This window comes from Chaetura pelagica, unplaced genomic scaffold, assembly GCF_000747805.2.
Source record: "Chaetura pelagica isolate M959 unplaced genomic scaffold, ChaPel_1.0 scaffold275, whole genome shotgun sequence".
Classification (NCBI taxonomy): domain Eukaryota; kingdom Metazoa; phylum Chordata; class Aves; order Apodiformes; family Apodidae; genus Chaetura; species Chaetura pelagica.
The window spans coordinates 3,449,299-3,472,601 of record NW_009953486.1 but is presented as its reverse complement, the minus strand read 5'-3'; the positions used below and the strand labels follow the sequence as shown (position 1 = coordinate 3,472,601).

At 41.4% G+C, this 23,303-nt stretch overlaps 1 protein-coding gene across 1 annotated transcript in view; it reads left to right on the top strand.

Annotated features, from left to right (window-relative positions):
- Positions 1-23,303, top strand: part of PHACTR3 (phosphatase and actin regulator 3) — a 48,596-nt gene that overhangs the window by 13,802 nt on the left and 11,491 nt on the right. Inside the window, exons 5-7 of the mRNA XM_009998746.1 lie at positions 220-484; positions 1,465-1,712; positions 8,020-8,173. Coding sequence (XP_009997048.1) covers positions 220-484; positions 1,465-1,712; positions 8,020-8,173 — 667 coding nt within the window. The remainder of the gene's footprint in view (positions 1-219; positions 485-1,464; positions 1,713-8,019; positions 8,174-23,303) is intronic.

Below are 23,303 nucleotides of genomic sequence, written 5' to 3'. Positions count from 1 at the left end.
AACAAGAATGCATTGGTGGGCTGTGGAAAAGGAGCACCTGATACTGAGGGAAGGGAACAAGGCGTCTGTTCTTCTAGATCAAAGATCTGGATTTGTGCAGTATGAGTCTTGAATTCAGTTACTCAGGTTAAGCAGTTACCTTCTAGAAAAACTAATTAATTTCAGCATGCAAAATTTAAGAAGCATTGCACAACCTCTCACCCTCTTATGTTTTGACAGCAGGAAGCGAAATAGATGACCCAGCCATGAAATCTCCTCCTTCCACCATCCTGAAGAACTATGTCATTGTTGGTTCCTCCCAAATCTCAGGACAAGCTGCCCTCTTCCATCCTTCTGGCCAGAAAAGTTCAGATCCCCATGTCAGAGGACAGGTAACAACGCCAACTGGTTCCCCTCACCTGGCTGCCATCCACTTGCCTTTACCTCCCAGCAGAGTCATTGAAGAACTCCACAGGGCTCTGGCCACCAAACACCGGCAGGACAGGTACCTACAGCCTCTTGGCTTTCTGGGTGCATGAGGAGAATCATTCCACTAAATAATTTTTCTTGGTAAATGTCCCTATGCTGTTATTAGCATTTTATCTACTCCTACAGCTTGGGTTTGCCTTCCTCTTAATATGACTACTCTAAACATCCATTTCTTGTTTAAATGCTTAATTTGGCAGTTACTTCAAAGTATGCTCTTCCTTTGTAAGGAAGCTACTATGACATGGAAGTAGGTTTTCAAACAGGTAGAATAATTTGATAATCCTTGACCTATTGCAAAATATAATCTGCTCACAAGACACCAAGTAGCTAAGACATACCCTGCTCTACATACCAGTCCTCTACAGATGAGAAATGCTGCTTTTGCAGTGTGTGTCTCCTTACTTATACACGAGCATATACGGTACCAATTTCTAATACAAATGCTTATGTGGGAGTGCACTGGGTACTTTGTCTGGTTTTCATTATAAGCCCTCCTGTGTATTAAAGGAGGACACAGATAACCTTTTCCATCCTAGAGCTTTGGAGTTAAGTTGGTAACATTTCTCAATTCCATAACAGCTATTGTCACGGGGAACAGATTCGTATGATATTATTTCCAGGCCCTGTTAACCTTTGTCATGATCATAAAGTATCAGAATGGTAATATTTCATGCCATGAATGTTTTACATTAGAAGGATGTACTGTGAGGGGGTTTTTAAAATCTGTACAGTATAGCATGTGGCTGTATATCAAAGAAATACATTAGTCACTACCCTTCTGTACCTTATCTTTATGACAGAGATAGGAAAGTAGATCCACATTAGCCATTCTCAACACACTCTTGAGAACGCTACCCTGCATTGTCCCATGTTCAAGTCTGCCCAGGCCTTTACAAGATACAGGATATTCTGCTCATTGTCATATAACGATAAGTTCCTACTGTAGCAACATAACAGTCTTTTGTGAAAACTGGGCTGTACACCTTCCTCCCACAGCTTCCACGGAAGAGAAAGCAAAGGCTCTCCAAAAAAAAGAGTGGATGTCCGTCCATCCAGAACATCTAGCATAGAGCGCAACAAAGAAAAGGAGAACTCGCTGACCTACAGCAGTGACTCAGAAAATAAGCGGAACTCGGTTAAAGAGTCAGATGAGAACAAAGAAAACATGATAATTAACTCAGAGCTCAAGGAAGACTCTGTTTTTTATCAGGATGAGGAAGTTTTGAATGACTCCATTATTTCTGGTAAGGAAAGTCACTTATTATGTTATAAAGATATACTATTGTAGCCTAATGGAATGCTCTAAACAAGGCAGTATGCAACAGAAAATGTTAATCAGTATAAAATCTTCTATTGCCACATCAGTTTTTTCAAGGGGTCCTAGTGAGGGTTAAATTTAGTCATGGTGATCGTTAGTATGTTTGTCTTTGTAGGTACTGCACACAAAAGTTGTGTTTAGGGTTATGTATCAGTATGCTCTACCCTTTCAGTGACTTAGGTGCTCTTTGCACAACATAACAATAATGGCAGCTCCTGCAGACACATCTCACAGTCAGCAGGCCAAGCTTCCTGCATACCTGGTGTCTATGCTGTGGATGCTTTGGAAGCATCCCATTTTAGGGCTATCGTTCCAGTGCAGTGGTGATATAGTGAAAAGTGGAATCATAGAATCTTAGGGGTTGGAAGGGACCTCAAAAGATCATCTAGTCCACCCCCCCTGCCAGAGCAGGGTCACCTAGAGTACATCACACAGGAACGCATCCAGGTGGGTTTTGAATGTCTCCAGTGAAGGAGACTCCACAACCTCCCTGGGCAGCCTGTTCCAGGGCTCTGTCACTCTTACAGTAAAAAAAAAATTTCAGATATTCACCTTGAACCTCCTATGCTCCAATTTACACCCATTACCCCTTGTCCTATCACTGGTCATCACTGAGAAAAGCCTAACTCCGTCCCCCTGACACTCACCCCTTACATATTTGTAAACATTAATGAGGTCACCCCTCAGTCTCCTTTTCTCCAAGCTAAAGAGACCCATCTCCCTCAGCCTTTCCTCATAAGGGAGATGTTCCACTCCCTTAATCATCTTTGTAATTTTTTCGGATATTCACCTTGAACTTCCTATGCTCCAATTTACACCCATTACCCCTTGTCCTATCACTGGTCATCACTGAGAAAAGCCTAACTCCGTCCCCCTGACACTCACCCCTTACATATTTGTAAACATTGATGAGGTCACCCCTCAGTCTCCTTTTCTCCAAGCTAAAGAGACCCAGCTCCCTCAGCCTTTCCTCATAAGGGAGATGTTCCACTCCCCTAATCATCTTCGTAGCTCTGCGCTGGACTCTTTCGAGCAGTTCCCTGTCCTTTTTGAACTGAGGGGCCCAGAACTGGACACAATACTCCAGATGTGGCCTCACCAATGCAGAATAGAGGGGGAGGAGAACCTCTCTTGACCTACTAACCACACCCTTTCTAATGCACCCCAGGATGCCATTGGCCTTCTTGGCCACAAGGGCACATTGCTGGCTCATGGTCATCCTCCTGTCTACCAGGACCCCCAGGTCTCTTTCACCTACACTACTCTCCAGCAGTTCAGCCCCCAACCTGTACTGGGACATGGTGTTGCTCTTCCCCAAATGCAAAACTCTACACTTCCCCTTGTTGAATTTCATCATGTTTCTCCCCGCCCAACTCTCCAGCCTATCTAAGTCTCTCTGAATGGCAGCACAGCCTTCTGGTGTGTCAGCCACTCCTCCCAGCTTAGTGTCATCAGCAAACTTGCTGAGGGTACATTCTATACCCTCATCCAGGTCGTTGATGAAGATGTTGAACAACACCGGTCCCAGTACCGACCCCTGTGGGACTCCACTAGTCACACACCTCCAACCAGATTCTGCCCCATTGACTACAACTCTCTGACTCCTTCCTTTCAACCAGTTCCTAATCCACCTCACTACCTGATCACCAAACCCATACCTGATCAACTTATCTACAAGGATGCTGTGGGAGACGGTGTCAAATGCTTTACTGAAGAAGAGACCAATGAATCTAGGAAGGACAAACATCCAGAGATAATATCTTGAAGAAAAAAGTTGCTTCTCCATTTGATCAGTTTTCCCTTTCTTAAGACATATGGGCAGCACACTGTATAATTCTGAGCAATTATTTAAGTGCCTTTGGCACAATAATCAACTCTCATTAGAAAATGTATTTTTCTTTCCAGCTTTAATGTTTTCTGTTAGCAGTATAAAGATTTAGTCTGAAAGGAATCTTTCAATCTCTTAATACAATAAGAGAAGGCAGGCAGAGAAAAAATATAATAAAAAAAATAATTGTTATAACAGCTAAAGGATAATTTTAATATTGCTATTAGGAAGTTTAAGTAGCATGCAGTACTCATGAGTTCTGCTTCTTTGTGTTAAGATACCTAGTAAGAGAATAGACAGCTGAGAAAAAGCAAAACAAATGAGAATCCCTCATATAATGCATTAAAGGATATAACTTAAAAGGTGATTTTTAAGTTATCTTTTTTTTCTATGTGTTGTTCCTGATGACAAAAGTGGTCTCTTTTGTTATAAATTTTAAGACGTAGAGTCACAACTAGGCAAAAAATATGTTATTCCCTACTTGTAAAAATAAAACTGAATATTTTACTGTTGAAGATGAATATTCTATATATTTAGCAAAATAATTATTTTGTGCCTGTGAAGACAGAAATTATTATGACAGAAGAACATTGATTACTGTACAAATTTCAGTGGCATCCAGAGCAGCTCTTGGCTTTCCACAATAAGTGTTAGAGTTCTGAAATATGTCTGCTTGCTACAGTTGAGCATTAGAGCTGCTGTACTGAGGATGGCCTAGGAATGGTTTACATGCAGCAAGTTTTATAAGGCAATGCTAGACCAACTGATGTAAAAGCTGAATGGAAAAGTTTATAGGACTAACTGACGAATATAGTTAGGTGGTCCTGATATGCTCTTGAATGCTTTAGTGAATGAGATTAATGGCCCGAATCAAATGTCAAGGGCTAGAAGCACATACAGACTTGCTTTCCCAGTTCTTATGATGTAATGGCAGCACACAGTAGATATACAGACAGTTAGATTCCTTAACTGAAAGGCTAGAAATGCATGTTTGTTATGAAATCAGATAGAATGTTTACTCTATACAGATTAGTAATTACCTCCAGATGTACATTGAGGGCAAGGAGAGCAAACAGATAGTTTATAATTCGATAAAGAGGCCCAAGATATGAATACAACACCTCTTTCCATACAAAACACATTCCAACTTCAACAAAAACAATTGTTATGAAGAATTTTCTCTCATTTCTTTGTAGCTACACAGGCTTCCTCATAATTAATTTATCTCACTCTTTGGCATTCGAGTCTCTTCACACCTAAACTTCATTCTCTGCACCACGAAGCCTGTTTGATACACCCCTAAAACTTCTCCCAGTCATCATGATGCTGGAGCTTTGCACATAAGATCATTTTATTGAACATTGCTGAAGATCATAGTGAACTGTCTTGTCCTTATAGGTTTTAAGTGTGCATTTACAAAATTCCTAATTTCTTATACAAGCCTGGAGCTTGCTCTGCTCGTGTTCATGTTGAGGCACATTTTAGGGGTACAGCAAAAACCCAGGCCATACAGTGTCAGCTGCCTGATGTCTAAGGAGGCTGCCATGAACAGGTACGTGGCAAGCTGGGCAACACGACTGCTTAAACCACAGAAGTCCTGGTGTGAACTCAGCCCCCGAGAAGACACCAGCTTCGGGGATAAGCAGGGCCCATTTACTCCCTGCAAGCCGGGATATGAGCAAGACATTTCTGATCTTGACGCTGGGTGGCACTGTGTGTGCCAGCATTCATTCAATTGCATTTCACAGAGGAACGACAGATGCAGTAGTGACAGTGATACCACCATAAGAATTCACCGGAAAGCTCCAGATCCTTTCTCGTTTAAAATATCTAGACTGGTTTGCAAGAACTTCAAAAGCATTTATTGTTGACCTAGCTGAGCTGTCTTAAATAATGAAACAAGCCACAGCCAAAATCCTACCTGAGAGTTTGGTTATGGGGCAGACCAGCATTGAACATGCCTTATTGACCAGGAAAAAGAACCATTAGGAAGAAAATACTTAAACAAGGGTATTTGCAGGTTCACTTTCCACTGAGAGTGATCAGAAAGGAATTTGCCTCAGGGTGCTAAAACTGTATGTGGGGAAAACTAGTCTTGGGCTTTATTTCTTCTTTGTTCTCTGGTTTTGTTTATTAATTCTGAAATATCAGGTATGGATTTCTGCAGCAGGTGGACATAACTGGCTGTCACTGAGCTGGTTAAGACAAAAACAGATGAATCACACAGTTTTTCCTGGCATGTCTCCCCAAAGGGAGTAACATCATCTCCCTCTTTTCACTTTGTTGGGCAGGTATTATTTGTCAGGAATTAACCCAATTGCTCAGTTGTGGGGAATGGCTCCTTAGACTAGATCAGATTAATCAAGATCTCTTGCATTTTTGTTTGCTGAAATACCCTAAAAAAAAAGGGAGTGGTTATAGTGTAAGCCATTTAGAAATCCAGACATCTGGATGAAGTGAGCATAGTTTAACTTGAGTGGGTTATATGCTGTCTACTCCTCTAATGCAATAGCAGGATTTAAGTTAAAGTTGAGATTTTTCAGATATGACTTATGTTTTTAATTTCATGAAGTAATAGACTGCTTCTAAGTGTACAGCAGAGCAGCCTGCAAGTAGTCAAGGCTCTGAAAAGCAGCTTCATTTTACTGTGTTTCAAGGAAAATACTGCATTATTCCATCTCACTTTGAAACACAAGGCTCTAGGGCACACACTGAGTTCACTTAAGCCTGTGTCTCCACATCAGCTTCAAAACCTGACTTGTTGCAAAAAGGTCCAGTCTTTTACTTGCAGCACATCAGTTTTAGTTGCCTTTCAATGAGATAAGGGACAGAAGACAATGAGCCCTGACATTTGAGCACATAATCATTGTGATTCTAGCCCTTGTCCTCCCACAATTCAAAGACCATGTATACTATGGTATGGCAAGTAGTTTTGTAACAGCATGAAGGGAGTGCAGATAGTCCTGCATGCTCATACCTTAGAAGTCACTGATGAATGGGAGAATAACCATTTAAGATGCATCTCAAAAAAATGTGTTGACTACAAATGTAGGGCTTCCTTGTTTCCTTCAAAGCAGTTCTCAACAGAGATGCATGCATGTACTGTATATTGTATACATGTATTGCTTCCAGTGCACTGAAGATGCACTGACCTGCCTGCAAATGCACTATGCAGATGGCCAGTATATGGGCAGGATGCCTGTCCTGTTCTGGTGACAATGGGCTCAGTGTGCACGTCTAGTTACTCTGCAGCAATGTCCCGACATAAACAAATTCCTCTTACCACCTGCTTAAAATTTCCAGGTGAAAATGAAAACATGTTCAGGAATACGCAGGAGTTTTGTAAGCCCCAAAAATGCTTTGGACTATTTCCAGAAGGAATTCTATTTGTTCCTGTGCTGTAAGGATCAAGCACTGCCATTGCCTACTCTGCACCGACCCCCAGTGAGACAAGTGTTTCTGATGGAGCCATATATTCAGTTAGCAAAGGCTCTGTGTGGCATCAGCCAAATCGTTTAACTTCTTTACCCATCTGTTAAATGCATACCTACTACTTCACAGAGGGCTGAGGTCTAATTTAATTAATATTTGCACCAAACTTGGAGAGCATTAGGAAGAAAGAGCTAAACAAGGGCACAGCTTCTAGACTGTAAATGGTGCTTTGAACTTTCAAAGAAGTTTAACTTTACACCACTGCAACTATCAAGAAACTTGTCCCTGCTCACATGGGGAGACCATAACTACTATCTTGCCCCAGTCTTCCCAACATGTATGTTGTGGATTTGGTATAGGCTCGTGTCCATGCAAATAAATGTGAGATCAGTAGTGATAATAGTAACATAGGCTCACAGGTCCCAAGCAAATAAAACCCCAATACCTGGGAACAATAACCTTTTTAGGATTTAGTATCCTGACAACCTCCAGAGCATCATTTAAAATAAAAATATACTTTGATCCTATGTCAAATGCCAAAAATACCAATTCAATGTAATTTTCTTTAAAAATGAGCTGACCTTTTATAGAAAAGGTGAAGCATTAAATAAATAAAATAATAATAAAAAACCTTTAAAGTAAAAAGGAACCAAAACGAAATAGCCTTGTATTACACAACACACTCCCAAGATGAAAGAAACACAGAGATTTAACTGTAGTTCCTGCATACCTGGACAGTATTCTAAACTCCATCTGACTGGTGCTGCTCTGCAATGACAATTTTCAGACTGCTGAAGTTCTGCACAGGACTTCTGAAGCCCAGCACAACAGTAATGCTACTTACAGTAATGTGTACAACGGCTCATTGCACACTAACATACTGTCACTCTATAGGTTTTCCACTCTTCATATGTTCATGTTTCATCTCCGGGACCTGTCCTCCTAATAACTTTCTTTCCAATGCATGTCCCAGGTACTTTGCCAAGAAAATGCAAGAAAGAATTGCTGGCAGTAAAACTACGAAACAGACCAAGTAAGCAGGAGCTGGAAGACAGGAATATTTTTCCAAGGAGAACAGATGAGGAAAGACAGGAAATCCGGCAGCAAATTGAAATGAAACTCTCAAAGTAAGTCTATCCAAGAACAGGAGGGACCACCCTTTACTATGGAGCATCTGAGTATTGTCAGATGAGACACTGTCACCCACCCCCAAGCCCATATCCTGCAGGAAGTCACATACAAACTAATATAGCCCATTTTCAGCTGTCAATCAGCCACTTGAAAAAAATCTAAACTCCCTCTTCATTCAGGATTCCCATGTTTTCAAGACAGAAATCAATGTGAGAGATAATATTCTGCCAAATCTACCTGCAGCTCCACTGATACAAAATCAAGATTTTGAGGTCTTCCAGAAAGGCTAGTGCTTTAACAATAATAATTGTTTATTAATCTAATTTTGCTTTGTTAGCACTGGCTGAATTTGAGGATAAAGGCAATTGTTATAGCTGCATGCTTGCTTGCTTACTTGAACAAGGGAAAGCTGCTGCATGCATTGGGGGCTGTATTTCTGCTTTAGGGAAGAAGCACCTTTAGCAGTATTACCCTCACATGGATAAGGTGTTTGTGTAACTCCAGCTGCAGGGGTGCTCTGGTTTGGATCAGTAACCAGGGCAACAGGGTAGAGCTACGAGAGATAACAGCATTACTGTGATGTGTAGCCTAAAGCAAAGATTTAAGGTAACTGTGAGGCTCGGATTGCGCTATTTGGTTTTTGTGTGTTTTTTTAAGAGTTGCATTTGGATATCTGCTAACATGAATATTTCAGATGAGACAAAGTGGATTGTTAAATAATCTGTGCTGTGCCTGCCTCACTGGGACAGTGAGCACTGCTCACTGCCAAAATGCTTGAAATCAAATTGAGAAACAGGAACAGAAGTTCATTTTCAAGGCTTATTAAATATTAAGTATCTCAAGCCTTTCCTGACAGAAACATTTATTGATATTTAGACTAGCTCATTCACATGTGTGCATTTGATTAAACTTCACCTCAGGAGACAAAGAATGAAAAGTTTGCATATGGATCAGAGCGCAAATCCTAATGGACCAGAGTTTACAGAGGAAAACATCACTGCCACCACCACCCTTGCCCTCAACTAAGAAATAAGCTGCTGAGTCCACATAGATGAGATTTGGGGTGCACTTTCTGATGGCCCTGCAATGCTGGAGACGGAATAATCACCTTCTTCCAGGCTCAGTGATTGCTCTTTATTCTTTGTAGCATGGTAGCACTTTACACCCAAAAGAAAAGAGTGCATTGTGCCACTGACTGCACAAGACAAGCAGATGACAGTCCCTGTCACAAAAAAACCATACACATCTCATACAAGTAGAAAATATCACATTACAATTTACATGAAGTTCAGAGTTACAGGCAGAGCAAATAATAGATGTGCTGCATTAATACCCAATGTCTTAGGAAGGAAAGTGTCATGGACCTCCATCTAGATTTTCTTCACCTTGCAAGCCCTGTGTATTCATCTTAGGGAAATATTTCAAGCTGCTCTTAGATATTGTTAATTCCAGTGTTTTGATCAGTCAACTGCTTGTGAAATATCTTAATAGGTCAGCTGCCTAATTTTAAGGCTCTAAAAAATACACAACATGGTTTCCACTCTACTTCTCCCTAAAACTAACTCAGACCATCACAGAATATTCACTGCGAAAATTATCTCATTTCCAGCCACATATCACAGTGCTGAAATGTCTAGAAGGTCACATCTCTTCAATACAGCCTGACTTTTCTTAGTGTAAAAGGTCTAATGGACTACAGGTATAACTACAGGCTTACCATTCACCATTTAGCTTGCTTAATTAAGCCTAAAGAATTATTGCAATGATTTTAACAGAGGCATGAGGACTTAAAAAGGAAACTGCTCTACTGGTGAAGAAAAGGGCTGGTCATTGCTAGAAGCTAGGTAATGTACTGTCTGTAGATAGATGTAGAGAAGGAAACCTCCATACTTGATTGCCCTGGTCTTCTGCAACAATGTGAGGTGTGGGCTATTAGTTTTATTGGTAATGTCTAGAGGGTCATATACAATGATTTGGATCGGAAGGGACCTCAAACAGTCTCAAAGGCAGAGTTTGACCCTCAAACATGGAACATACAAGCACACACACACAGAATGAAAGCCTTGTAAAAGCATATAGCAACTTTAGTGACTCAGCCATAAAAAAGCAGCTTTGTTCCAAGTGCTGAAAGACAGGTTTTCATTTAGCTCCTTCCTCCTGGAACGCAGAAGATTCAGCACATCTCAGGGAACAGACGGTACAGAGATTGCTAGAATAGACAGGAATGGCAAAACAGATTGGAAGCAATCTCCCACACAACTTCCATCCCATATGTGTACTGGCAGAGCTTAGCTCAGCCCCTAACTCATCCACCGGAATAGAATGTGACCGTGCAAACAAGCTCAAGTGGTGGATGCATGTAGAAAAATATTTATACCAGGAAAAGAAAGAACATATCCAAAAAAACAAAGTAAAAATGGGTATGGGTAAAGACCAAAGAGTCAAAGCCCTAGAGATATCCCTCTGGAGTACAAAATCCAGAGCACCCCAGAGCACAACCTGGCAGTAGTGTGGAAATGTAACCACATCAGGCAGAGTGAAAACCTTGCATGAGATTTTGAGATCTTTAAATCCATTCATTGCACTAGTATTTGTGCAGCAGAGTCTCCTTGTGACAACTCAGAAACCTATGGCTAAGGAATGTTCTGCTAAGAGCTCAGGTGTGAAGTACTGACTGGGACATGGGCATCAATAGAAATATCTGGTTTATGTATGATTTTGCCACTACCTATGCAGATAAGAGCACATTGCTGCTGCTGCTGCACTAATAACACTGGGATAACATCAACAGAACTTGCCAGCTCAGCTCTGAATCCACATGCAGCGTCAGGCTACAGACCTGTAGTTTAGTACTGGCAGATTACTGAGCAGTTATTCAATAGCTGTCTGCATAAGAATGGCAAGTAATCAGGCAGCTGTTTTCAAGAGCAATATTTTTCAGCACATTTGCAGGAATTTTAAAGTCTTTAGCTGTCTAGAAAATTGCCTCACAGCTAACATAGCCCAGCTCCGTACTCTGGAGAGAAAGCTGAGCTGATGTATATAATGTGCAAAATACACCAAACGTTAGTGTCTGTGTGACTGCAAAATGGGAAGACAATAACATTTTCTCAGAACAACTATTTTTTTTAATGGTTCTGGTTGTAACACACTTCAACAGTATTTGTGAACCTGCTGAGAAAACAAACTCTCTGTTATCATGCTAAAGAGTGTTTATGCAGCTGAAGGTAAAAATCCCTATTTTTCTTCATTTTCCCAATCATTCCATCGCAAAAAAAACCAAACTGAGGTATTCTGTTATACAGGGACAGACTTTACTTTTACAGCAGTGCAACTCCACTGACTTCAGATTTATTATTGACTGACTGCAGCATGAGTAGATTCACATATTACTTTATGTGCATTGCTGGTTTTGAAAAGTGTATTCACCACATTTCATGCTCCAGCCAATTTCATCTACCACTTGTTGCCGTGGAAACATGAACATCTCCCTCCATCCTCCATCCAAAATGGCAATATTCTATTTTCTCCAGATTTTCCTTTCCAGTAGTGTTTTCTCTTACTAATTCATGCACTCCCAGTGCCCCAGGGGCCGTGGTGTGTATTTACAATATTCTACTGTGCATTAGGCAACAGGGCTCCCAACAGGTCTTGGTTCCCATTATGATGTGTTTGGTGTGCAGATAATAAGCCCTCAATGGAATTCAGGGAATTGAGAGCTCTTTGTGTCAAGAGGCAGGAAGACATTTGCAAGTACAATTATTTGCAGTAACTGCTTTCTGCCTTACAGACTCACTTTGTTCTAGAAGAAGGGGTTTAAGCTGAAACCTGGAGGAGTAAAATAGTTGCCAGACTGAAGAATGACACAGGAAAAGGTTGTTTAATTGAATTTGATATTTAACTCTTGAAAAAGTTAATGTTTGAATGGCCTGGGTGGCTGATACTTCTCAAGTATGCCATGTATAACCACAGTCAAAGACACTCCATTACTACTTAATGTTTCAATGAAAACATGAATTCCCAGAAAAGATTATACTTGTAATTTTCCCTTCATATTCAGTTTCACCTCCCTGGATTTTTGCATAAGTAGACACAATGCATTAAGCAGCACTCAGAGTATGGAGACAGGAATTCATATACAGAAATGTGGGCATCAAAGGAGTCAGACAGCAAGAAAGATTGTTTTCTGGACACAGAGTGGAACCAAAACTTGAGAACCTAAAACTGATGTTTACCACATTTAAAATCTTGGCACGAGTACACGGATCATGCTGGGACAAGGTTTCTTGGAAACGTAAAGTGAAAAGGAGGTTTCTTTATTAGTACTTTACCACATCTGGAAATCTGTACTTCTAGTGTTGCCCTGAGGTTCTTGGAAAGGGATTTTTGAGCTGACTTGCCCAGAAACTGCAGACATAGCTAAATGCACACCCAGATTAGAGCTTGGTTTGTACGTCAGCCTCGTGTAACAGACCATGAAGCGTAGAGAGCTGCTGGAGACAGAACAATACCAAGAAAACAGCACTTCAGATTTGCAGCCTAAAAGCAAAGAGCATAGCAGTTCAACACAAAGTGATCACAAAGGAAAATTTTACCTATTGAAGAAACAAAAGCTGTGTCCCCTTTCCCAGGAATGGCACGTCCAGTGCAACTTGCTCACAGAAACATCTCAGTGCAGCTTTGCTCACTGAAAAGGCATTGCCCTCTAGACAGAGAAATTCAGTGGGAAACAGGGCTGAATCCACAGAACATTGGGGAATATTGTATTTGATTTTGACTAAGGAGTGGGGGAGTTGGTATGTACGAAGTATTAGTAGCCCTACTGCAGAATACTATTAAGTAGACAATGAACTGAGGCAGTTCTCCCAAAATTCACCTAGAGATTATAAAGGTTTTTTGATGAAGCTCCAACTGTGCTCAAACTCCCACTCGATGAACTAGAAATCAGGGAACTGCCCTGATTTCAGAAGGCTGGGAAGACTCAACACAGATTTATTCCAGAGACAGAAAGGCAGGGGCAGGCACAAAGACAAATCACCTGTCACTGCTAATTAGGTGTGTACAATTTAATGCATTTCGTTCTTATTTGGCAGAAATCATCCAGGTAACTTTGCCACAGATGCTAAAAATAGACCCAGTGAGCACAGCGTGGGCGTCTGTGAAAGTCTCAGCTTCTCGCATGAGACTGGAGCTATATATAGAGCTACAATTTAATTCTGTGGGCGTGTGTGTAGGCTGAGGGAGTCTCCTGTTCTCCTTGCTCTGCACTACACAGCAAGAGGAGATGCTGGCAGCAGGGATGGGCTGGGGGGTTGCTGCTGGAGATTTGCATGTGGCTGCAGTATTTATTAACTGCTCACACAGTGCCCAAGTGCTTTTGAAACCTGGCACTGTGTGAGGATTTGGGATTTTTTAAATGTTTTGTCTCTTTTCCATTGTGGGCTCAGCTTTTCAGGCTACAGAAAAGAAAAATATTGCAGGGATGTAGGGGAAAGACTGGGGGAGGTGCAAGTGATAGCTGAGAGGTTTTGGAGCTATATCTAGGATTTAGATTGACGGATCCCATAGGCAGTAATACTCCCCATGCCCTTCCTTGGTGTCAGGCAGTGATGAGCACCTGGAAGCCCTGTTATGCACCCAGTGTCAGCACCCTGCCTACACTCAGGGGGGTGAGGTTTAGTGTCAGCTCCCAAGAGTTACTTTGAGACAATTTTCAAGCATAAAAACAGGAGGAAAGGGAGAAAGCTCAAGTTTTGTAAATGTCTCCAAGCAATGAGTCAGTTTAGCCTCCTTTTACAGAGCTCTTCAGGTCCAAGGGAGCTGCAGTGCAGCCCCAATAGGCGTATTAGTAGAGGTTCAAGTACATCTATCTGTATGTGCCATACCTTGACTACCCTGTCCCTTCCTCTTAACGAACTAAAAGCTCTTGAAAAAGGTAGCCTTTGTTCCCTTTTAGGTATTACCCTTGCAAAAACAGAGCGAGCTTCACTAATATAAATCCCTGGTCAGCAAGTAAAAAACCTAAGTGCCATGAGTGTGTGATCATAATGGACCCTCTGGACAAAAGCTCTTCAACCAGAGGAGCTTGCTTGCTTCAATAATGAAGCACAGTGCATGCACAATTAATTATGGAACACTATCAAATCTGGGTAAGAGCCATGGTCTGCAGCTGAACCACAAAGAGCAATTTGCTGCCTCAGACCAGCCCACAGGATGTTTGGCAATAAATTTTGAACACACTAATTAATTTATAAAGGGCTGCAACAGAGAGAAGTTAGTCCTGTGTGTTATTTTCATTTGTACAACTTGCACACAACTCAAATCTGCTCTTGGTGCAGGTTTTTATTAGCAAGGATTCAGCATGCACCTCCTGTTAAAAATGTTGGGTATTTACTTTGTGCAAGAGTCATTGCAGGAGGTAGTTACTCCTATCTATGGACAAGAAAAAGTTTCACATGTTCAGTGAACAACTGATGAGAGATTGTCTTCTGGGGAGACACTAACTACTCACACTGTTCTGTTCTACTTCTGGGACTCCAGTTCCAGGAATTCATAATCAAATATGTTTTCCAGGCACAGTGAAGACAAGGGCAGCAGGTCAATGAGCAGCAGGCAAGGGAAAAGCAGAGCAGCAGGTGTAAATGCAGACAGGAATAACCAAGGCCTTTTCTGGGACACAGAGTCAATTCCTTAAATAGGTCTAGCGTAAGTAGCACATATGAAGCTAGAAATAAAAAATTCAGGGTTCAAAAAGCTGTAATGCATCACAAGTGAGAATAGTCATATAAATTCACTTGCAGAAAAACTGCTAAAGCAAGTGTAATAAGGAGAAAACATTTTAGGGATTAAAATAGTGCATTTGTTTTGCCCTGTCAAACTGCCTACAAGTGGCAGCATGTGTTCAGGCTCATCTCCTCTCCCAGAAATTAGGCATTTACACATGCCTGAAGATCTGGCCTGTGACATGCAGTCATACACCAAGATGGAAATACACAAAAAGCAAATAATAATACTCTGTAACGCTTCATTTTACACCGGATTATGATTCCGGTCCTTCAGTCCGTTTGGATTTTCAGCACAATTACAGAAAGAACTTACTTAAATCTAATTTGCAGAGCTTAATCAATAGGGACCAAAGTAAGCTGCTCTGGTTGTCACAGCCATTTGTGCTTTTTTAATGACAAAAACCTGACCAGAACAAGGTGCTGTAGCAGTTGTGAGCTACTGATGGACCACAGGTTGAGCAGAGATTCTGGCACTCAGAGTCACAGCCCTCACCATTTGTAGGAATGGTCACTATGTTACTGGTAACATTTAGGATTTTTTTTTAAATACTTTTTAAACCTGTCCATGAAATTCAGCAAAAATGTTTTATGCACTTAAAGCCAAGCACTTCATTGCAGTTGAAACAGGAGCAAAATAAGATGGACAGTGTGTATCTAAAAGACTGAACTGGTAGAAGCAAAGTCTCAGCCAGAAGGAATTTTTTTACATGCTTTTTAGTTTTAATATAACTAATTTCAGACTTGCCACTCAAAAGCATAGGAACAAGAGAGAGGGGGTAGGTTTGTGCTGTGTTGGTTTTCCCTCACCTTCCTTTTAAACCTAACTAAATTTATGCATAGACTAGATATTAATGGATTTCCCCGTAACTGTTGCTGAGAATTGCCTGCAGAATAACTAAATGGATAGAATTAATTCTCCCACAGATTTTGTACCATGGCTTTTAGTTTGGGGAAGGGAAGAGGTGAGGTTTTCTTAGCATGCAGTGTCTCATTTGCACTCACCATACCTGCAGGGTATATGGCTTCTACCACAGCAGTAAATCATCCCTGATTTATGGGCCACTGTTGTCAGATGAGTCATCTTCACCTTTTCATAAAGGACTCAAGCTTGCTTCCAAGAACTGGCTCATCACATGTGATCCAAGGAAACTACAATACAGTGCAATTGCTGGCCCTCCAAATACACACTTAGAATTACTACAGTTTCCTCCTCCTGTGGCTCTGAGCACAACTTCCTTAGTCTGGTTCATTCAAGTTTTTAATCCTCCCAGGAATCAGAGGCTTGGGCCCACTGCCTTTATATAAAAAAACTGGGTCAGTCTAGCACTGTTTCTGCCTTTTGGAAACAACCTTAGAAAAGGCAGGGGGGTGAAAAATGAAGGAAAGAAGTATTTAGAAAATAGGGAGGTGGAAAGGAGATAAAACAGGTCAGAACAGAAGGTCACTGTTACAAATCAAACAATACTTAATAAATATTTTACAGTCATATCAATTATTAAAATGTAGTTCTAGCTAAATCTTTTTTATTTCATTGCCTGTGCCCACCTAGCAAGCTGCAGCTGTATAATCAGGTCTTGTGGCAGATTTCCTGTTTATGTGTGTAACTTGGGAGCTTCTTAGGTCAAACACAGCACTGCAAGTTTCCTTCAGTATCTGTTTTTCAGGATAATTAAATCATCTAAGTGGCCAGCACGCTTCCTTGACCTCTTCAGACTCCTGAAAGTGGGATTTTTTCCTGGAAAGCACTATCAGTTTCTGTAGCTGTTGCATGTCACACACCAAAAACAACTCCCAGATTTATCAGTCCATGCTCAAATATTTATCCAGTGAAATAAAAAAGAAACAGGTAACACCTTTGGAAGCTGAGGACCTCCTTCTGTTGAAAGTCCACTTATGTCATGGACTGTGTCAAGGTAACTAGGAAACAGGTTCCTTCAATCTAGTTAGTCCATGGTTGTACAAATATGACAGTTTTCTTGACACTATACAAAATACTACACAACCAAGACACACCAGAATAAAAAAGTGAGTGCCTCACTTTTTTAAGAGAGTCCTCAAAATCAAGATTACACAGCTCACAGATGAACAGCCATTGTCATTTGCTTGAGATTATCATATTCATTAAGCAAATTAAATTCTGAATGAATTAGTACTTCATTAGTTTTTCAGAAATCATGTTTTTTTCTAAAAAAAAAAAAAAAAAAGACAGACTCTCACAACAGTCTCTCCAGATAGCAGCTGGTCTATTGCAGAGATCAGGCTAATTTGAGGGTGTCTGCAAAAGCCATATTCTGGCCAGGCTACACAGCAGCCTTATTGTCATAATTATCACAGGCTACCGTACTTCCAAATACCACTCAACAGGAGAAGAAGGAGGGGGAGGAAAGGTTAAACAAACCAGTACTAGTGTGGTAAGGAAGGCTGTATTTAGAGGCCTCATGTGATTAACTTTGAAGAAATCTTTTTGCAGTCTGTTTACAACATAAAGGAAAAAGCAGAGAATGACAGCTGTATGAAAACACCATGCTTAGGTCCACAAGGCTGGCTAGAGCAGGAAGCTCTGGGATAGCAGGGATGTTCTGATGGTCTGGAGGCCTTGTGACATCAAATGACAGGTCATACTTCTCACACAGCCCAATTTAAAAACAAAGAAAAACAAAATCACTGAAACACGATTTGCAGTGGGGAGTGAATAGGTCTCTGGAGGGTATGGAAGTCTGGTTTTCCAAACAAGACACTTGCCATATTTTCCTACTCTGTACAACAGAGATAACCCAACAGACCAGCTTTGCAGAGCACCATAAGATCTGCCAGTGAAATAACTACAAACCAGATAATTATTCCCATCACTGGGACTAGGGGACTCACTCTCTACAGAGTGCTTGGACCACATCTCTGAGTTGTCAGTGGAATTTCTCATTACATTCTGCATGCTGATAGTGGGAACAGTCTTTGCATTGAAAATAAACACAAGCTCAAGAGAACTTTTGAAAAAAGCAAAAGTTTTAAATAAAATAAATGGGAATGCAGTAAACCAGCAGGATTCAGAGCATGCTGTGGGCAAAGGCTGTGTGTCCCTGGCCAGCTTTGGTTAATGACAGCATGCAGGCAAGCTGTTGGTCTAGCTCTGCTGAAAAATGCTGGGCTAACAATAGTGTATGCGAGAGAAACAGAAAATAGTAGAACAGATGGTGACATGCTATCTGAAGGCAGGGATATCCCATCCTAAGGAGATGCTATGTGGGTGAGTGACTGGAGAGAACGAGCAAGTACTTGCATTGCCAGGGAAAGCGTTCCCAGAGAGATCTCTGCAATTTGATAGTAGGTGTGCAGTCATAGATATGGGTCCCAGCAGAGACTGTCTATCCCAGACATGTTTGCTACTTCAGGAACCACTCTCATTTACGTTTTTTCTTTAGGGATTACACAAAGCCAAGAGAGTGCTACATTTTCCTTGACTTACTTCCATGATTAAGAAAGCTACCCCTTGGCAGAAGGCCTGACGTTACAACCAGTTTGCATAGCACAATGGCATGCCCTCTCCTGCTAGGGTTTGAAGCTGCGGGGTTCATAGGCTCATTCAGCTTGATACCACTAGTTCTAGAGTAAATCCTTGCTGTTGCTTTACACAACACCTGACAGTGGCAAATATGCCTGCAGATGTTTACTTGTCACTTCACAGACTTTACAGATTGTCAAAAAGCCCTTTAAATACAGGTTACAGGGAACAGACAAATATATTTTTCAGAGCTCACATTGCATGGGGAAACCCTCAGCAGCTTGTAACTCTGACAAGAATGGCCATTCTCAAACCATTTTGCATTAAACGAGGGGGTGCAGGAAAATTTACATATAGACAGCAGAGGGAGGCTGACTAGCCGTGCACACCAATATTTCTTTCTCTGCTTTCTGCAAATCCAGCTGTGGTTCCTTCCAGTGACCCAAATCCCACAGCTGTACATCACAGTGGCATCTGTTAGTAGGGGCAACTGTTTATAGGTTAGTGAACAGTATTGCAGATCTTAATACTAGCTGTGCAACAGTGAACATTCTAGCTGAATTTGGGACATCTGGGGACACTTCCATCCATGTACAATATCTCTGTCTGATGGACTCTGAAACCCGGCTAGTGCCACAGTCCAAACTGACACTTCTTTCTCTCTTCCTGTCTCTGTTTCCTCTGACTGTGGTGGCTGAAATTGCAGCACTGGCTGGCCAGGAAGTTAAGTCACAAGGCTACAGACTTTGTTACAGAGCTGGAGGGTGGCTGGCAACACAGCTTCGGCCTCCTTGGAGGACATCAAGCGCAAGCACTGGATTAGGCATTGTTCATAGAGTGAAGTTAAAACCTAACCTCTTTTTTCTTTTCTCTTTTGTACTTATCATTACTCAGTAAGCACCCAGGGGTATGCGACTGTTCCACTGGGAGTTTTGTTTGGAAAGTCTCAGTATAGTGGCAGTCCCTACCACTGGGCTAAGATTTGCTTTTGGTCTATTAGTGATTGACTTGGAGACTCCCTCCTGTTGCTCAGGCAGCCTCTATAAGAATTTATTTTAGTATCACTTCAGCAGTGGCAGATGTCTTTATTTAAGATAATATAATGTTAATACTTACATAATGGGATAAAACTAAAATCCTGGGATTTATATAATTCCCTTTGTTTGCTTGTTCAGAATCATCAGACCCACAATGTTCTCAATTTGCCCAAATCTGAGATATGTAACATTGCCTTTGTGTTTTGTTTTTTTTTTTCTTTGGGGACATGGTTGCTTAGAGGCTTTACTCTGCTTTTAAAGAAAAAAAGGATCTATAAGAATTTATTTTAGTATCACTTCAGCAGTGGCAGATGTCTTTATTTAAGATAATATAATGTTAATACTTACATAATGGGATAAAACTAAAATCCTGGGATTTATATAATTCCCTTTGTTTGCTTGTTCAGAATCATCAGACCCACAATGTTCTCAATTTGCCCAAATCTGAGATATGTAACATTGCCTTTGTGTTTTGTTTTTTTTTTCTTGTGGGAACATGGTGCTCTAGAGCTTTACTCCTGCTTTAAAGAAAAATAAGGAAAAAAACCTATTGCTTTGCAATGAAATATTATTTACCATTTTCAGTGACCTGCACAGTGTGACCTAGATCATAACCAGCATACGGTTTCATTTGGAAGGCCCTTCAACATACATTTTAATACACAGCCTTGAGCCCTCAATCAGCCTTCAGTACAGTTGCACTGGGAGTCTGCACCACTTACACTGTTATTTGAAGAGCATGTTCCTTCAGCAGTTTTTCTTGCTGAGATATTTTTAGCTTGAATGTATTTCCCAAACCAGTTCCCTGCCCAGCTGTAGGACAAAGCAGAAGCAAGAGCAAGCAGCAGTGCAACTCACACTGACATTGCTACCAAAAGAAATATTAATCAAACTACAGACTTGGAGCATGTCTTTGGCTGAATAATCAGTTGTACTTTTGTCACTCTAATGACCAAATATTGTAATTCTGTTACAAACAGGACAGATCCACTATCTAGCAACTCTGAATCCACAATAGTAGAAGAGCAGATGGGAGAGGAGAAAGCTCATGTTCTGAAATAAGCAACTGTTACATTTACATGCTAATGTAGTATGTTAGCTCTTATATATCAACAAATAGCTCAACTGAAAATGAAAACCTTTATGCTATGTTGGTCCTAGACTGTGTCATAACATTGTCCAAGAGTCCTCAACTGTATGTTGACAGAGGTATAGAAGCAAAAACCTCCTGAAGCTGACAGAAGGATGCTCAGCATCTTCCTGAACTTTGCAGCAGGCCTTTGAACTGAGAGACAGGTTCTGCTCTCCAGCTGTGTCTGGCCTTTCTTCCTCACACATTGAGAAAACTATGCAACAAAAGGTCAAATGCAGTGGGGCTTTCACAGGTCGTGAAAACAGTGATTACAGTAAAGCCTTCTCCATCTGAGTCCTCTCACATAATTAGATACTAGCTCTGTTGTATTTTGACCCATACAGAGCTTATCACCAAGTACTACTATGCAACAGCAAACCTGTGACGAAGATGTAGGTCGTTCAGGGACAGTGGGTTATGATATAGGGGTCACACTGGGAAAGTATGTAGTCTTTATTCCAATTGACATCTGAACTCCTCATTTCAGGGCTTCCAGCATAGAAATTACAGTGATGGGCAACTGTAATTGCCTGGGAGATGAGTGACAACATAATTAACTGAACTCTTGCTGATTTGCAGCCTTGAAAATCCAGACAGAACTAAAGGCCAAACAAATGAACAAGATATGGAATGTACATGGTCTTGGCATGTATCCAGTATCTCCTACTGGACACCCGAAGGCAATTTTCTTATTTGTATGCAAAAAGTTTATGAAGGAACATAGACACAAATTTTGGATGATGTTAAAGCAGTAAAGTTTTTGCAAGCAACTTGCAGAATCTACCATATCAACTTTTCATACTTTTACATAACCTTTTCATACTGCTCTGTAGCCTCCTAATATCAGAGAATGGCGGCAACTACTATTGTGCTGTTATGGGAAATGCTGGCACATCCCTCAGCTACTGCTTTTTGCATTCTCCAGAATCACCTTGGGGTAAAAACAAGTTTATGCCTCAGTGTTTGCCTTCTAATTTTGTACAGACTGTAAAAGGCAAGTCCCTCCTACCAAGCATTTACTACTACCCATAATTGTACACTGCAAGCAGTACTGCACTGCCACAGTGCAGCATGTGGGTGACTCAAAGCCCTGGCACACATCATCTTCACAGCCACTTATAGGAAGGCTGAAAATAAACTTCTTGTTCAATTGAACACGATGTTCTGATAATGAAGATGCCAATTTGAAAGGCAGAGCCTCTGTTTCCTAATGGGCAGCAGACACAAGCTGCTTTACAAGGATCAAGCACAGGGCACTCCCATTTCTCCTCCCTTTGCCTGGGCTGGAGCTCTCAGTTTTCCTGGGCCAGGGATTCTCCCCACCACCAGCCCTCCAGACTCTATCTGCAAAACTGTCACAAGCAACAATCAATGCAATTGCTGCTGGCTCCAGCTGATTTACTGAAGGCTGGATTGATTGCTCACTTGTCGGTCCAGAATCCACAGGTACCTGCACGTGTCCAAGTCTACCCAGTCTACTCCTCCCAGAATCACATGGATCAAACTAAGGAAGTGCACAATAAAGGATTCTGAAGAAATCTGAAAGAAATCCAGTTTTATGACAGCCATACATAAAGTGTCTGTGCAACTGACTTGATGCAAAAATATATTTGGGAAACAAAGGATCACATGAGAAATCCCACGTACAAAGAATGGAAGGTTTTTTGAAGTAGATTCTGCTGAGTGCTTGCTAGGGTCTGCCAGACAGCTAAGACTGCATACTAGTAAGAGGAGCTTGAAAGGCTATGAACACAGGTGGGCTGTACCTGTTTCCAGTTTGTCTCTCATCAGCTATTCTGTGCCCATACCTGCAAGCCCACAGCTTCTTGTGCCTTTGCTGAGAGGCAGTTCCCACAACGGACAAAGCAGACACTGCTAAGGTTAATGATAAGGACGGAAAACTTGGCATTGTTTCCTGCTTGTAGGACTTACTGATCCATTGCCCATCTGATAGCAGACCTGAAGATCCTAGTAACACATGCAAATCCTTGGACTGCTGAAGATTCAGTCACCTGCAAGAGTGCAATACCATCAGCCCTGGTGTAATGCTTATTCCAAAACATTAATTCCCTTGAATGGGAAGGAGACAATCTGACTTTGTGAAGTAAATAGTGATCTATTGATCAGCAGTCACTGGCATATGTAAGAGCCATTGGTCTCATGAACATGTGACATTGCTCCAGAGGGAATGACCAATTAGTGGTTTTCCCCTCAAAGCCAAATCCAGATTCTGCACTTGTGCATGCGTCAGACATGTTAGTTAGCGGGACCTCCAACCAGACTCTCGTGGTAAAGGGCTGCAGCCTCCTCCACCAGTCAAGCCCACAGAGGCTTCCCCACCCATTGGGCTGGTAGGGACAGTGCTCATTATCTCCCTGGGCAGTCCATTTTGCTACAATTATGCACAGCATATGTAAGTCAAGGGAAACAGACAGACATGCATAATTTGTTGCCCCTCCCCTAGAGTCCCTCTGGAGCACTCATGGTATTTCCATGTGCAAATCTCATAGAGAAAACAAATATCCTGAGGCCATGTGCAGACTCTCAGCATCCAAGGTACTTTGAGACCAAGAGGGCACATGGCCATACCTACAGGGTGTTCTCAGAGCAAACCACAGGCTAACCTGCAATGACCTGCTCCTCTCACCCTCAGGAGTAACACTGCAGAGGACA